General features: G+C 44.8%; 1 protein-coding gene across 1 annotated transcript in view; it reads right to left on the minus strand.

The window, feature by feature from the left end:
* LOC148534435 (uncharacterized) overlaps positions 1-17,126 on the minus strand; it is a 153,959-nt gene that overhangs the window by 122,360 nt on the left and 14,473 nt on the right. Inside the window, exon 5 of the mRNA XM_088466852.1 lies at positions 13,984-14,208. Within this exon, the coding sequence (XP_088322978.1) occupies positions 13,984-14,208 (225 nt within the window). The remainder of the gene's footprint in view (positions 1-13,983; positions 14,209-17,126) is intronic.

Raw genomic sequence — 17,126 nt, forward strand, 5'->3', positions numbered from 1 at the left:
AAATGGGCATGGGTTGGTAATTCTAAGTGGAGCAGCAACTCCCATCCGTCTGGATGCCATGGCAAAATGGCTGGATTGGTATCCTGTGTTGGACGATGCCGCTTTTTTGAGTAAGGGTTTCGCAGGGGGGTCTTCGCTTCCAATAATTTGGACAGTGGGTCCCCTAGAAATTTATGCTCGGCCATAGATTTGCCTTACGTACTTAAGTACAAGGTTTTGAAAGAGGTCGGGCTGGGTCCCATGATTGGGACTTTCATGCAACCTCCGGTGCCAGATCTCATCCTTTCACCTGTAGGAATTGTCCCCAAGAAGGTCCCTGGGAGTTACCATTTAATTCAGCACCTGTCACATCTTTCAGGTAATTCAGTTAATGATGCCATAGAAGTTGAGGTCTGCAGCGTGCAGTACCAGTCCTTCGACTCTGCGTTAGTGTTAGTTCGCGCCGCAGGCCCAGGTTCTTTGATGGTGAAAGTGGACATTGAGTCCGCTTTCAGATTGTTGCCCTGCATCCGGAATAATTTTGTTTCATGGGGTTTCGGTTGCCGGATGGGTATTACCTGGACAAATGTCTACCTATGGGATGTTTGGTTTCCTGAACGTTCTTCGAGCATTTCAGTTCCTTTCTCCATTGGTGTGTTGCAGTGGGGTCTGGGGAGACGGGCATAGCGCATTACTTGGACGACTTCTTGTGCGTGGGTCCAGCCGGTTCGGATTGCTGCAATCACCTCCTTTTTTCATTGCAAGCACTCTTCTCAGAATTTGGGGTTTCTATTGCGCACGACAAGACTGAGGGCCCCACTACTAATTTCTTGGCTATTTAAATTGATACCTTGGAGATCTTTGCCGGCTGCCGCTGGACAAGGTGTGTCGCTTGCAGGATGCTATCCTCCTAGCGTTGGCGAGGGGAAAGGTAACACTTCGTCAAGGACAATCCTTGCTCGGGCTGTTTAACTTCGCGTGACGCGTTATCCCAATGGGGAGGATTTTTTGACGCAAGCTGCAGAGGTCCTTGGTAGGGCTACGTCGGCCGCACCATTTTCTGCGGCTGTCGGCTGAATTAAAACTGGACCTGGCTGTTTGGTAGACTTTTTTGTGCGATTTCAATGGAGTGCGCGTCTGGCCTACGGATCCTCAGCCTAATGCTTGCCTACAGCTCTTCACGGATGCTGCAGGATCATCAGGTTTTGGATTTTTTTTGGGTGGTGATTGGTGTTTTTCGGCTTAGCCGGCAGAATGGGTGCAGGCAGGACTGACCAAGAACTTGTTCCTGCTGGAACTGTTTCCCATAGTTAAGGCATTGGAGCTATGGTGTCCTCGGTTGCATGACCGATCCATTGTGTTTTGGTGCAATAACCTGGGTGTAGTACATGCGATCAATAACCAAAGATCGTCATTGCTACCAGTGCTACGTCTCCTTGCTTGGCTAGTCCTGCGAGCTTTGCAATTTAACATCCTGTTTACAGCCCGTCATGTGCCGGGTACTGACAATTCCATTGCAGATGCGCTCTCCAGGAAGAATTGGCAGAGGTTTCGTGAATTAGCGTCGAACGCGGCATTGAGTGGTGAGCCTTGTCCATCTCATTGTTGGCAGATCATCAAGCCAGAATGGAAGATCTCACACGTCGGTCCGTGGCCCCATGGACTTTGACTGCTTACCAGACATCTTGCAACAGTGGGAGGAGTTTTTGCAAAGACGGAGTTCGTCAGGTAAATCCCGATATTCTAATATGGTCACATTTGTATGGTTTTTGTTTGATTCCGGTAGGTCGCAGGCTTATGTTGCCCAGAGACTTGGCGGGATCTCATTCTTTCTGCGCTTAGCGGGACTGAGAGACATCACTAAGGGTTTTTTAATACAAAGGGCCCTTAGTAGTTGGTCTCGCGCCATGCCTACGGTGGATGATCAGCATAATCCTATTGTCCTGATTTGTTAGCGCGGCTAGGTGAAAGCTTGCCAGTCATTTGTTCCACGCAGTTCGAGGTTTGTTTATTCCACCTCGCTTTTGCGAAGGCCTTTCACGGGGCTTTTCGCATCAGTGAGCTTGTCACGGCTTCATGGCAAGCTCAACCCCCTCTTCTTCGTTCCACATTCTGCATTCGTTTGACTTGAGTGCTTTGGCCAACTCGCCACCTTTCCAGTGGGGGTCCTGAGAGATTTTGCCCTGTTTTTTGCTCTGCTTTGGACATTGATTGGTTAGCTTAAAATAAAAATTAATAAATGAATAAATAAAAAATAAAAGAAACACATGAAAGGAAAATTTTTACAATAGAAAAGATCCAGCAAGTTTTTTGTAGGTTTTTACCTTGGGTCAAGTTTTCCTTCCCCCCTCCCACCCTCCCACTCTTCCTTTATGATTTGACATGTTGCATATATACTCATCTATTATTATTTCTGTATATTTGCAGGTTTCCAGGATGCTAGGCCCATTTGGTGTATTGGACACTTTTATTTTTTGGGCTTGGCAGTCGCGCTTTGTAACGGATTCCTCAGTGTTCCCACGTTGGGAGTGTGTTAGGTGGTTGGGAAGCTTTGTTGCGCAGCTTACACAGGTCAGTGGCCGAATTCGGAACCCCCTTAGTGTTAATTATTCATCTCAGGGGCAATGATTTGGGTCAGCAAACTTCTTTAGAGCTGCACCATGTGATTGTTCGCGACTTGAGGGAGGTGTCGCGGCTATGGCTTAACTGCATGGTGGTATGGTCCTCTATCATCGCCAGGCTTTCCTGGCGCTATAGTTATAGTAATGTGGCTTTGGACAGGTCCAGGAGGAAAGTGAACAAATGGGTGGCTAGGCATGTGTTGGAGTTGGGGGGGCTAGTGGTCCATCATCCTTTAATTCAGATCCAGGATGCCCATCTTTTTTGTAGGGATGGGATACATCTCACTGAGGAGGATTAATTTTTTGTTTCTGGAAGGCATATTTGAGGTGTTAAGGGGTTTAGTTAGTTAGTATGGCGGTGGGCTGGTTCTTTACTGAGAACCGCTGTGGCGGGAATGACCGGCAATGTTGAAGCGTCCATCTTGCAGCAGTATGAGCGGTGCACACCCCTTCAATGCACTGGTTAGGCTGATTTCACGCTATTGGGGTCAGCAGCTCCTCTCGACCGAGCAGGGTGAATGGTGCATTGGCATGGGTGTTGGGGCCGCATCACTTGTTTTGAAAGGATAGTTGGCCCTTTCAAATTTTAAGATCACACTTGCCCTTGTCTGGGATAGTTGGCCCTCCCTAGTTGTGATATCCTTTTGGCCTAAGACAAGTGGACGCTGGTTGTTTGCCCTTCTTTCTTCTGCCACCATACCTACCATTGTATCCAAATAAAGCTGACCATTTAATTTTAAACGGCATAATTTGGTCTTGTGTGTTTATTTTAGTTAAGTTTAGTTTAAGTTTATGGGTCACATCTATCATCTGACGATAGAAAGTTTATTACCCGAAAGCAAAAAATGCGGTAAGTCTCGTTTTATTCACCCGAAAATTATCGGGGCTAATTGAATCCCCCCCCTTCCTAAGTATCTGTGGACTCATTGTGAAAACCAAAACCAAGTGTGATTAATTTTTTAACATCTATAGTATATGGCTTTTTTGCATACAAAGGTTATGCCATTGGAGACTATAATCCTTTTATTTTCTACAGTATATTGACTGCATAGAGTAGAGATGTGATCCGACCACCGTGTTTTGGTTTTGCCAAAACTGCCGTCGTGTGTTTTGGTTTTGGATCTGTATTTTTTTTTTAAATGATAAAAACTAAAACTAAGGCAATCACTACTCACCCTCGCAAATTCACACCTCAACTCTGGCATTCCAAATGCACCAGATACCTGCAAAAATGTTCACGAACCGCCGAGCAACAGTGGAGAAGATCACGCTCTCAGGCAGATTTTCTCCATTTCAAATTCATGCTGTCATCCTACAGTGATGCCCTTTCCCTCTCTAAACAGTCATATTTCAAGAATCTCATCTCCTCCCTGTCCTCAAATCCCCAGCGTCTCTTTTCCACCTTCAACTCCCTCCTCTGCCCACCCCTTCCTCGTCTCCCCTCCTTGCTCTCTGCCACTGACTTTGCTACCTATTTCACATCTAAAATTGATTCCATACGTCAGGACATCATATCCAACCAGTCCCCCAGCTCTCCACTTCCTCCTTTCTTGGATCACCCCTCCCCATCCATTTTACAGACTCTGACATCCTTCTCCCCTGTGACTGGAGAGGAAGTTAAGGCCCTTATCCAGTCCTCCCCCCCTTCCACCTCTCCCCTCGACCCTATCCCCTCCCACCTCCTCCGCTACCTCTCTCCTTCTGCCTGCTCCCATCTTGCCGACCTCCTTAATCTCTCCCTCTCATCTGGCACTGTTCCTTCTGCATTCAAGCATGCCCATGTTTCCCCCATTCTTAAAAAACCTAACCTTGATCCTAACATTCTCTCTAACTACCGTCCAATCTCTCTCCTCCCTTTTGCCTCCAAACTCCTTGAGCGTATTGTTTATAACCGCCTCACCACATTTCTTTCCTCCCACTCCCTCCTTGACCCTTTTCAGTCTGGCTTCCGTTCTCTCCACTCCACTGCAACTGCCCTCACAAAAGTCAGCAACGACCTCCTTGCTGCAAAATCCAAGGGCCACTACTCACTGCTCATTCTCCTTGATCTCTCTGCTGCTTTTGACACTGTGGACCACCCTCTACTGCTGCATATACTTCACTCTCTTGGTCTATGTGACACTGCTCTCTCCTGGCTGTCCTCCTACCTCTGTGACCGTTCCTTCTCTGTTTCCTCTCATGGCGACTTCTCCCCCCCACAGCCTCTTACAGTAGGTATTCCCCAAGGTTCTGTTCTTGGACCTCTCCTATTCTCTCTCTATACGTCTTCTCTAGGTAAACTCATCAGCTCTTTTGACCTCCATTATCATCTCTATGCTGATGATACTCAGATCTACCTTTCCTCACCTGACCTTTCCCCCTCTCTACTGACTCGTATCTCTAACTGTCTCTCTGCTATCTCTTCCTGGATGTCCCAGCGATTTCTCAAACTTAATATGTCTAAGACTGAGCTGATAGTCTTCCCACCCTCCCACATAACATCATGTCCCACTATTTCTTTATCAATAGTTGGCATTACTATCTCATCTAGCCCCAAAGTGCGTTGTCTTGGAGTCATCCTGGACTCTTCCCTCTCCTTTAAACCACACATTCAGAACCAGAATATTTCCAAGATCAGACCCTTTCTCACCCAGGATGCTACCAAAACCCTTGTACATTCACTGGTCATGTCCAGACTGGACTACTGTAACCTTCTCCTATCTGGCCTCCCCAAATCCCATCTCTCTCCTCTCCAGTCTGTGCTCAATGCTGCTGCATGGCTCATCTTCCTCTCCAAACGCTCTACATCTGCCTCCCCTCTTTTGCAAGCCCTCCACTGGCTCCCATTCCCTTTCAGAACCCAATTCAAGGCTCTTACACTCACTTACAAAGCCCTCACCCATTCCTCTCCCATTTACATCTCTGATCTCATCTCCCTTCACTCTTCTGTCCGCCCTCTTCGTTCACTTAATACACGCCGCCTTTCATGCCAATTGATTACTTCCTCCCACTCCCGCCTCCAAGACTTTGCCCGTGCTGCTCCTCACCTTTGGAACTCCCTCCCTCTCCCTATCAGACTCTGCACCTCTCTACCATCTTTCAAACGAGCTCTTAAGACCCACTACTTCATTAAAGCCTTCCAGCTCTCATCCTAACTTGCTGCTACATCTTCATTTCTCCCGGCCCACCCCATTCTGTGTCACTCCTGTTTGTCTTCCCCTCCCTTAAAGAATGTAAGCTCTTTCGAGCAGGGCCCTCTACCCTCTTGTGCTTCTCCCTACTGTAATTTAATTTATCTCTTACTAGCCACTAGGGCAACTAACACTTGGCTGCTTATGCGGGCGTTAATGTCACTAATATAGCTATGTTTATCCATGTCCTGTATTGTATTGTATTGTATTGTATTGTAAGTCAATGGTTACTTTTTTGTCTATGTACTTTGTAAGGCGCTGCGGAACACTTGTGGCGCCATATAAATAAATGATAATAATAATAATAATAATAATAATAAAAGCTAACATCACATAATGTGGGCCTATTTTTGGTCCTAACCTCAATAACATTAATTTCCTTTTATTTCCAGTCAATGTTGATTACCCCACAGCTCACAATATTGTTTTCATCCAGTTTAGGACAAAAGGGTGCACTGTGCTAGCTGGCTGACTAAGCTAATCAACAGCAGTGGGCAGCACAAACATGTGGCAGTTCAACTTCAAACATGGCACATCTAGAAAACAGAGTGGCACTGCAGTGGCAGACATGATGACAGTTTAATAAACTATAAAAATGCTTGACAGTCAGCAATGCTCCAAGCAGCGTATGATGCAAAGAAAAGAGTTGCAATATGGAACTGTTCTTGGGCCCTCCCACCCACTTTTGTGTTGTATATATTAAACAGGACATGCACAGTTTAACAAACCAATCACTTTAGAAACAGGGACTGCCACTTGTGGCTAAAGTGATTGTTTTGTTTTGGGCCCCACAAAACAAGCTACCAATGGGCAGCTGACATTGCTGGCAATGATCTCTATGTACAAGCTGGCTCTATGGAGGAAAGATGTTGTTGCCATTATCATTCTCACCCTCATCAGTGTGTACATCATCTTCATACAATATTAATTCACCCCTGCTGGAGTCCACCATTACTGGTACCTCTGGAGTTTGACATAATCGCTGGTAAAGATCTCCCTCGTGGAATTTGTAGCTCATTTTGATGAACATAATCTTTTCCACATTTTGAGGAAGTAGCCTCCAACACTGATCACTGACAAGTGACTGTGTTGGAGGCTACTGTGCTGAAAACTCTTTCTGAATACACACTGGAGGGTGGGAAACTTAAGTAAAGCAGAGCCAGTTTGTGCAAGGGCCCTATTTTTCCTGTCAGTAGTCAAACGGACTGTCTGACATGCCTATATGGATGCTATCATTAAAATAATCCTTATCCATTCTTTGAATGGTGAAGTATCAGATGGAGTCGCGGTAGAGGTGTTACAAAATGTTGGCAGTTATTTTAGACCTGACCAGATGTCAACCTGTTGTGTTGACTTATTTGCATCACCAGTGGGTCTCTTAGGAAAGCTGAGTTTTTTTCCTGGCTGCTGCAGTTGCCAGAGAAACTGAAGGAGGCGATGTCGCTATATCACATGCCGCTTGAGCTGACAATTTGCTCGCCAAAAGCTCTTTGCATCTCTTCAGATGTATGTTCATTGGAAAGAAAGACGGGATCGAGCATGGTCGATCAAATGTATTGATGACAATCCGTGGATACTGGCAAAGAAAATAAAGGACTTGGTCTACAAGTCCGACATAATTAGCAGAATCGCTTCATTTTAGCTCCTCCTTCAGTTTCTCAAACTGCTTTTCCAAAAGTCTAGTTAGGGGAATTGCCTGACTTAAGCTGGCAGTGTCTGAACTCACTTCACAAGTGACAACTACGAAGGGTTTAAGAACCTTGCACAATGCAGAAAGTATTCCCCATTGCGCTGGAGTAATGTACATTCTCCTTATGTCATGGCACATTGTGTAGCTTTGGATGGTGTATTACTGTTCCTCCATCTGCTGAAGCATAGAAAGGAAGGAATTCCACCTTGTTACTACCCCTTGCTTCAGCTAGTGGCATGGCAAACTAAACTGTTCTTGCAGGTCTTCTACATGCAGCTGCTGAATGCTGAAAATGTCCTGAAATTTTTCGGGCCACAGACAGCATCTCCTGCACGGCCCTGTCACTTTTAAAAATATTGTGCACTGCCAAATTGATTGTGTGAGCAAAATATGGGGCATGTTCGAAATCACCCAGCTGTAATGCTCTAACAATATTTGTGGCTTTGTCAGAAATCACAAATCCCGAGGAGAGTCCAAGCAGGGTAAGGCATTTTGCAATGACTTCCCTGAGTTTTTCGAAGAGGTTGACATCACTATGCCTCTTAGTGATACACAGAGTCGCCTGCCTCTGAATGAGCTGGCATTTGTTAGATGCTGCTACTGCTGTTTGTGCTGCTAATGGCAATACACCCACCCAGTGGGCTGTCACTGTCATGTAATCTTTAGTGTGCCCTGTTCTGCTTGTCCACACACCTTTTAGAGGGCATTATTATGTTTTTTAACGTCCATGGGATGATAGGGGAGGACTCACTTAGCCTTATAAAATTGGATGCAGGACTACTTCTGATCATGATTGAGGATATTGATGATGAAGGTGTTGGTGGTGGAGATTGCAGGCGCTTGGATCTAGCAGAGAGATGGGAGGTAGCTGATGCAGGACTGCTTGTTGTTACTTTTTTAGCAAAAGTTTCTGATTTTGATAAAAAACTTTTCATGCAGGTGCTAACAGGGAAGAGGTTCCTAGATGGTTACTTACTGTGGCTTTACAAACACTATAGATGGCAAGACAATTGTCCGGATTTCAGTAAAAATTATTCTACATATAAGAGGTGGCTTTTTTTTTCTTATGCCCAGCAATGACAATGGCCTTCTTATCATGGGCAAGAACTGCTTCCACTGGGGCCTCATTTACACAAACAGGATCCTCATCATCAACACACTCATCCTGTTGCAATTCTACCATAGCATACTCAATGTCTAGGTCAGCAACATCTTGACCCATGCTGCTCATGCCCACATTGGCAGAGGGTGCAGAAATGGAGATAGGAGGCTTCACTACGAGTACAGAAGGGTCAGGCTCACACATAGCACTCACGGACACACTTGGACTCTCCTCAGGGATTTGTGACGTTTCTGAACAACAATAGAAAAAGAATGTCTATTGTACAGGAAGGTGAAAGTTACTTCATAATATAAAGCCCCTGAGTAATTGCTGCTTCAAACTTTATTAAGTAATTTTAGTAAAAGGGGGTGCTGCCATAGACTAATTGTTACAATATGAAACATAGAGAAAAAGGAGCCTATGGCCCATATTCAATTAGAAGTGAAAAGTCAGTTGTAGGACTTTTTGCCGTCATCGCTGGTTTCAGGTATGAAAAAGTATCATGCTCATCCCCATATTCAATTCCAAATCGGCGAAAATGGGACCCGGCAAAACTGAAATCGGCAAAAAGTTCTGTCAGTTTTGGGGAAATCAGCCTGACACCTCCCAATAGATGCACTGACATGGGGGATCATTATGGATACCCCCGAATAGCCCTGCTAAAGGTATTTGGGTTTTTTAAATGGTCTCAATAGGCACTATTTAGAGTCTTTCAGCAAGGGGTGAAGAATAGCATTTAGCAACTTTTTTGGGGAAAATAAGTAATCCCATCCAGTGGCGTAAGTTCATCCCAGAAACCGAAGGCAAGTTATAATTTGTTGTCCCCCCCATCACAGCCGTTGACACTGTAATGTAGCAATTCGCATGCAAACAGGCTATAGATAGAAGAAGGCGACAGCTGATGGTCTCACATGGAGCTCTAGTCTCCAGTAGTGTATGGTGACTTCTCAGGTGCTGGGAAGGGGTGTCATGTATTGGGCGGCCATGATGGTATACTCCAGGTATATAATTACAGCCCTAAGTGGGGTGAATATGTTGTGGACAATGGAGGAGGTGCCCCTTCAGAGCTGGAGCCCGGCGGCAGGCGCCTCCATTGTCTCCCATAGTTCTGCCTCTGTTCCCATCAAATTTGGGGTACATGAAAATGGGTGCAAGCATATTTTAAACTTGCTAAAGTCAAGCATTAAAAAGCACCAAAAACGAACCTTCAGCAAACAACTGCAATCAAAAATACACCTCCCCCATACTTGCAGACCCTCCAAAGGCTATTTCGCTAGTTTTTAAATTTGTACCCCCACTTTGATTTTTTTTGCCCAGTTTTTCAAAGTGCTTTTTTGGGGTGTCCTTTGTGTGGGTTTTTTGCATTTTTTGATGCAGTTAGCATAAGGGGGGGGGGTGTTCAAAGGGTGCAGGGTTTTTCCCGAACCCCTGCACCCCAAACCCCCAATTCTGCACTTTTTTCCGTCGGGTATTCATAGGCGAAACTTTTTCGCCTATTACATTGCATTGCATTTTCACACCGGCGAAAAGACGCTGAAATTGAATACGGGGATAAATGAAATCGGCGAAAATTACGTAATCGGCAAGAAAGTATCGCCGAAACTCGCTCCAAATTGAATACGGCCCTATATGTGGCGCACTGAGCAAATACAATAAAATATAACCTTTATTCTATTAATTAAAATTTTACATAGCAAACATGTGTATAGCGAAATATAAAAAAAAGATTGAGACATATTGAAAAAGTAAGAAATTGTGCAAATATAAAATCACACTGTATGCCTGAATCTTCCGTAATGATAGTGAGTGTCTATTCCTTCGTATATTCGTATACGGTATAGATAGTGGCGGGGGTACACTCTGATTTTGAAAATATAATTCTGACAGTTTAGTCATCTGTTAAAACATTAAGGCCTATGTATCTTCTCCCCAATGTTGCTATCTAGACAGAAGCCTTTATATACCTTTATTAATATTGGTCACGTGATCAGCTTCTAAAAATAGTGATTTAACATTAAACATCTAGTATGTAATTAACAAGAGCTGTCCTTGATTAGTAGTGTAATACCCACTGCACTGTCTATAGTTGGCAGTAAAATGTTTACTGCGCTAGTGTGATAGGGTTATTAAAGGTGGAATGTAGATGTATATAGGGGGAATATCTTATGCAACTTTAAAAATATTAAAATCTACATATACGAAGGGACTCAAATACGGGGAAAATTATGTACAATGAGCACTGGGAATGAGGGCCTGATTCATAGCCGGACGCTCTGACCAGAGCGCTCGCTCTGAATCAGGGCCCTCCTACCTAAAAATGGAGCGGCCTCCTGGCCGCTCACATAGCTGTGGGTGACCACCCACAGCTTATGCGAGCGGCCAAAAAGATGGTCGCGATGGTCAAGACCATCGTGACCATCGGGCTTGCGACGAGACCCTGCGGTAGGGTCTCGCTGCCGCAAACCCAGGAGTGCTTTTGGCTCTATCAGAGCCAAAAGCACTCCCACTGACATCACTAATGATGTCAGTGGGGCCGGCCCAAGACGGTAGGTGTTCCCATGGGAACGCCTCCATCTGGGCAGCCACGCCCCCGGCACACCCACCAAAGGGGGCGTGCTGTCACTCACCATCGACAGCACGCCCCTTTGGTGCGAGACCCATAGCGACAGCTTGGCTGTTGCTATGCGGGTCTCGCGCATGCGCACGACGGAGCTCCCTCCATCGTGCGCATGCGCACTAGGTCACCATCGACCCGCTTGCGAGCGCTCAGCGCTCGCGAGCGGGTCTGAATCAGGCCCTGAATCCTCTAATATGGTGCGTTCATATTATCCCCATACTAGGAGAACCTTCTCTGTGATATTGCTATGGTAAGCTTTCAACTTTATTCACATTGTGGTTTTTGTTACAATTTATTAACAAGGTTGCATCCGGCACAACACACATTACAGCATTCTAATTTGTCACTTGTTTCCACTGTGCTGGATTACACCTTATTTAGATACAGTTAATATATTTGTATTTATATTAGGTAGAGTATCTCTCTCTACCTGAAGACCCCTCTTATTGTATTATTTCAATTAATATGACATTTCTAATATCATTTCCAGTAACAGGGCTGTGAACATATTTTACATCCTTTTGCTAGTATTATGCCAGGCTGTTCAATATATAGGACATATCAAAGCACCAATGTGAGGGCCTGATCTAGCAAGAATCACAGTAGCAAAGTCGCACGCAATTGGTCAATAAATTTGCATTGCGCATGCGTATGTATCACAATGCATGTGCGAAAACTAGCAATTGCGATGGGAACTGCGTTTGCAGAGGCTATGCAGACCCAGAGCACATTGATTGACAGGAAGTGCCATTTGTGGGTGGTGACTGGGGAGAGGGTGGCCGGGCGAACGCAGGTGTGCCAGTGCGTTGCAACGCCGTTGCAAGGGCATGCATAAATTATCCACTGCAATACCATATGCAGCATGAGGGCTCATAGCATGTGCTGAAGATAGCAGTTCCTGAGTGAGGTCTGACCTGCCTTAACTGTGCGTATGGGTCTGATGTTACTCGATGTTACCGATTATTTTGCTATATTGCTCAAGTATATGGATGAGTGTAAGGGGAAGTGGGCATCCTTATGGTAAGCTGTGATCGCAATGCGAATGCAAACATTTGCATATAACCGCTGATATTAGCAACTGCAGTGCGTGCGTTCTAGCAGAATAGAGATCCTTGCTGATTCAGGCCCTGAGTCTGCTAAATAGCGGAGATCGGTATTAGAACCACGAGGCTATCATTTAACACATATTGAATAAACAATATCAACAACAAATCACCAGTTTATTAGGAGATTCAGGCATAGAGCGATCACGCCGACACACAATTTGCTATCAAGGAGGACAGACCAGCTGCCAGCTGGTCTGTCCCCTTGTCCCGTAGAATCCACTGGGAGTGTCTGAAACAAAAACTATTCTCACGCCGCTATTCTCTACATCATGGCGCCGGTCTCCGTAACAAAAAAAAAAACGAGTGACCCAGACCAGATACTTATATTACCGGTGTATGTGTGTGACCACATGGCTCCTGAGCTCAGTGTGAACTGTCAGGAGCCGGAGCCAATCAGCGGAGAGCGGCCGCTGATTGGCTCCGGCTCCTGACTGACTGACCAGACCACGTGGGAACTGTCAGGAGCCGGAGCCAATCAGAAAGATAGCAAGGTTGCAATAACTGCTTTCTCAAAACAGCAGTTTGGGAGTCACAGCGGAAATCCAGGGGGTTACATTAGCGGTGTGTGTGTGTTTGTGACCACATACACTGCTAACAGGCTCCTAACTGCTCAGTGTGAACTGTCAGGAGCCGGCAGCCAATCAGCGGCCACTAACTGTAGAACGACCGCTGATTGGCTCCGGCTCCTGACAGTTCCCATGTGGGCTGGTCAGTCAGTCAGGAGCTGGAGCCAATAAGCGGCGCTAGTTGTAGATTGGCTCCGGTTCCTGACAGTTCACCCTGAACAGTCAGGAGCCGGTTAGCAGTGTATGTGGTCACACACACACCACTAATGTAAGTACTAGAGTAGTGTTATTGTGGGTGTGTGCAGAATTAGTATTATGTATTATGTTAGTGGTAAACTTCTCAGAAACCGGATCTTTTCTCTGTTGCGTGAGTAGTCATGGGTATAAATGGCATTTGTGCAGCACTTTATTCTGTATAACCTTGATAAGCATATCTTTAGAGCGCGGTTGCCTGCTCAGGAGAGCTCCTGGGCTTCTAGGAAGGTAGGGTAACCCCCCCCAGTAAAGGCCCAACATTCAAATCTCAGCTCTCATACTGTATACACTTTGTTATATCTATAGCTGCAAGAAACTACAGACAACATCCTATCGTCAGAGTAATAGATTATGCAAAAGGAATTTTAATTAATTAAATTAGCCTTATCTCCGCAAAGACAAATGGAAGAGTCAAATACTATTTAAGAAATTATATACATATATATATATATATATATATATATATATATATATATATATATATATCTATAACAATACTATCCAATGCTGGCTACACTCCTGATTGCTTTCTATTTGCATGGCAGGGAAGGCTGATTATGGTCGTTGATGTTGGAGACTGTGACCAGTATCAGAAGCAGCCATCCTCCATAATATTATGTGACAGATCATTGCCGCTGATTGTAAGATGTAACACTGGCAATTGGAACACAAGTTTGGCTAAGGTATAACTAATGAAAGAGCAAGCCTGATGCATGATGGGAGTCGCCTCCATGTACACTGATAAGGATGATGATGGAAACTAGATGCATATGTTGCTGATGTGGGGAATTTGTATGCAGAGATGTATCCGGATCTCCAAATGCTAATAAATAAATAATTATACTACTAACTCTGAATCCTCCCCAGTGAGTCTTACCTGGGACACCACATGTTGGGTGTTTCTGGCCAGGTGGGGTCTTTGTACCAGCAATCTCTTCTCCATTTGAGGTAACACACCAACAGTAACCGGTGCTGCCGTGACACTGCTTCGGATGGTAGTCGCCCTTTTCATCACACTGAGGTACATGAAGTCCCAACGGGGGTTTGTCTCCATGTAGTGTCTGTATTTTCTGTTGTTCCTTCGAGCAGGGAGCACCAGCCACTAAGAAAGAGACAGATTTAAGATTAGGTAACTCAAAAGTATTTGGAACCCACACATCTGCCCACATTGAGATTCTGAGTGAATAATAGGAATATGTTGTTAATAAAATACATAAATTTTTCTTAATTTCAAGTTCTATGTTGGATTTAATAAAACAATGGTTACAAGCAGTCCAAGCATGAAGTATCTCTTTGTTTCAGTATAAGGGGTCTATTTACTAAGCAGTGTTAGGAGACAGATTGAAAAGTGATAAGAAAGTGATAAGGTGCCAGCCAATCAGCTCCCAACTGTCATTTTTCAAACACATCCTGTGAGATGACAGTTGGGAGCTGATTGGCTGGCACCTTATCACTTTTCACTATGTCTCCTAACAATGCTTAGTAAATAGACACCTAAGTATTAGAGGGGGCGGGGGCCTCCGCGATCCCGAAACCGGAAGTGACGCGGGCAATGACAGTACTGGTTGCATAGCAACCACTGAAGCCACTTCTCTCCACACAGGCAGCGCAGCGCTGAGGGGATAAACAATGTAAGCATAAAAACAGTGTATAATGTAAGACCATGTGTACCAGTCACATGGAAAAAGAGCTACATAAGTGACCAGTGTATATAAAACAAGAAAAAAGAAAAAACTGAGAAAATATCCTAATGTTAACAGTACAATATTAAATATTAAATATCAAATCTCAAAAAAATGAAGAAAATTATTAAACAACCCATACTTAATGTTTAAAAATTAAAGCATCTACCACAGTTAAGGCTCTATGCATTCTTAATTAACTTAGAAAACAGCAGAAATCGCTTGGGTTGTTACGGTCTCAGAGAAAACAAGCTTAACATGCCTAATAGTTACATAATATCACTATTCATGAGATATAACTAGTGCTTTCATCCCATCGCAACCTTATGTTGCTTAGCATATCTCTTATAGGAATGCATTTAATACCAACATCTCATTGAGCCCCCTGGGCGTCATCGTATCCAATTGATGGATCCAACGTGGGATGTGGTCTATTATTTTATACTTGAGGGACGCCAATGTATGTTGCGCGTTCTTAAAATTATGCGCAACAGGCTGGTCATTTTCTCATCCCTCTAGTGCCGCCCTGATGGCGGAACGATGGAGTGCCATCCTTTCCCTGAATGTACGGATTGTTTGACCCACATAGTAAAGCCCACAGGGGCACATTATGATATACACCACATATTGCGTTTGACATGTCAAAATGTGTCTAATGTCAAACTTAAGGCCTGTGTGAGGGTATATATAATAACTACCCGGTTCTAAGTACCTACAGATGATACAAGAGGCACATCTATAACACCCAGGTTTTCTGGTTTGGGTAATGGGGGATGTGGTAATACTAGATTTGACCAAAATATCTCTGAGGTTGCGGCCTCGTTTGTAACAGGGCATGATTTCCTTGTTTTAAAGAAAGGTAATTCTCGGTCACCAGACACTATTGGCCATAGTGCTCGAGTGGCTCGAGGGAGTACCTGACTAGCCAGAGTGTATTCTGACACAAATGGAATTTTTTCGTTTTGGGCCCTGTTTTCTTATTTTTTAAAAGATTTTCCTGAGGAATCTGAAGCACTTGTTCTTTAGTATCACTAAGAATACTCACAGGGTAGCAACGTTCCGCAAATTGTTTGGACACTAGGTCCAAAGCGGGGGCCACTTCCGTGATGTCTGAAGTAATTTTGGCAGCCCTGTACATCTGAGATTTCGAAAGGGCTCTCTTAAGAGACGGTGGGTGGCAACTATTATAATGTAAAAGGGTGTTGCGGTCTGTTTGTTTATGTACAGATCCGGCCTTCACTGATCTTAACCTTTACATCTAAATAATTATTTTCTGATGTACTATGTACAAACGACAACTTTACTGGATTATCTTGAGTATTGATAAACTCAGTCTCCTCAATGAATTGGACTTCTGGACCTGTCCACAAAAGAAACAAGTCGTCTATGTATCTGGTATATAGCATTATGTGCCTACATAAATTTAACCGCACTCTACGCATTAAAGATTTTTTTCAGCATAAACCAGCAGCAGTGCCAGATCTTTTTGCTGATTTTTTCGAACTCATTCACATTAAAATTTTGATCCCCCGTCATCTAACGCTTCCTTGAAAATGTTCTCCCGCCTTATTGACGATTTTGTGTCCAAGCTTGAAAAAACATTGCAGCAACATCATTTTTCTTCATTTCAAGTTTTATGTTGGATTTCATAAAACAATGGTTAGAAGCAGTCCAGGCATTTAGTATCTCTTTGTTTCAGTATAAGTATTATTGGACTCATTGTGAAAACATAAACCAAGTGTGATTCATTTTTTAACATCTAAAGTATGTGGCATTTTTGCATACGAAGGTTATGCCATTGGAGACTATGGGCCTCATTCAGACCCACTCGCAAGCGGCTGTCCGCTCGCAAGTGGGTCGATGGTGTGCACTGCGCATGCGCACGACGGAGGGAGCACCATCGTGCGCATGCGCCAGACGCGACGAGCGAAGGACTTTCCTTCGCTCATTGTGTCTGATCAAAGGGGGCGTGCTGTCGATGTTGATTGACAGCACGCCCCCTTTGGTGGGCGTGCCGGGGGCGTGCCTGCCAGACGGAGGCGTTCCCAAGGGAACGCCTACCGTCAGAAGCCGGCCCCACTGACATCATTATTTGGCTCTGATAGAGCCAAAATCACTCCAGGGCTTGTGGTCGAAAACCCCGACCACAGGCTTCTGGTCGCACTGGCGATGGTCGCGATGGTCAAGACCATCGCGACCATCATCCTGCACACTCGTATGTGCTGTGGGTGGTGACCCACAGCTATACGAGCGTCCTGGAGGACGCTCCATTTTTATGGAGGACGGCCCTCATTCAGAGCGAGCGCTCTGCTCAGAGCGTCCGGCTCTGAATGAGGGC

Source organism: Taudactylus pleione, unplaced genomic scaffold, assembly GCF_031769625.1.
Source record: "Taudactylus pleione unplaced genomic scaffold, aTauple2 ptg000066l, whole genome shotgun sequence".
NCBI classification, from domain to species: domain Eukaryota; kingdom Metazoa; phylum Chordata; class Amphibia; order Anura; family Myobatrachidae; genus Taudactylus; species Taudactylus pleione.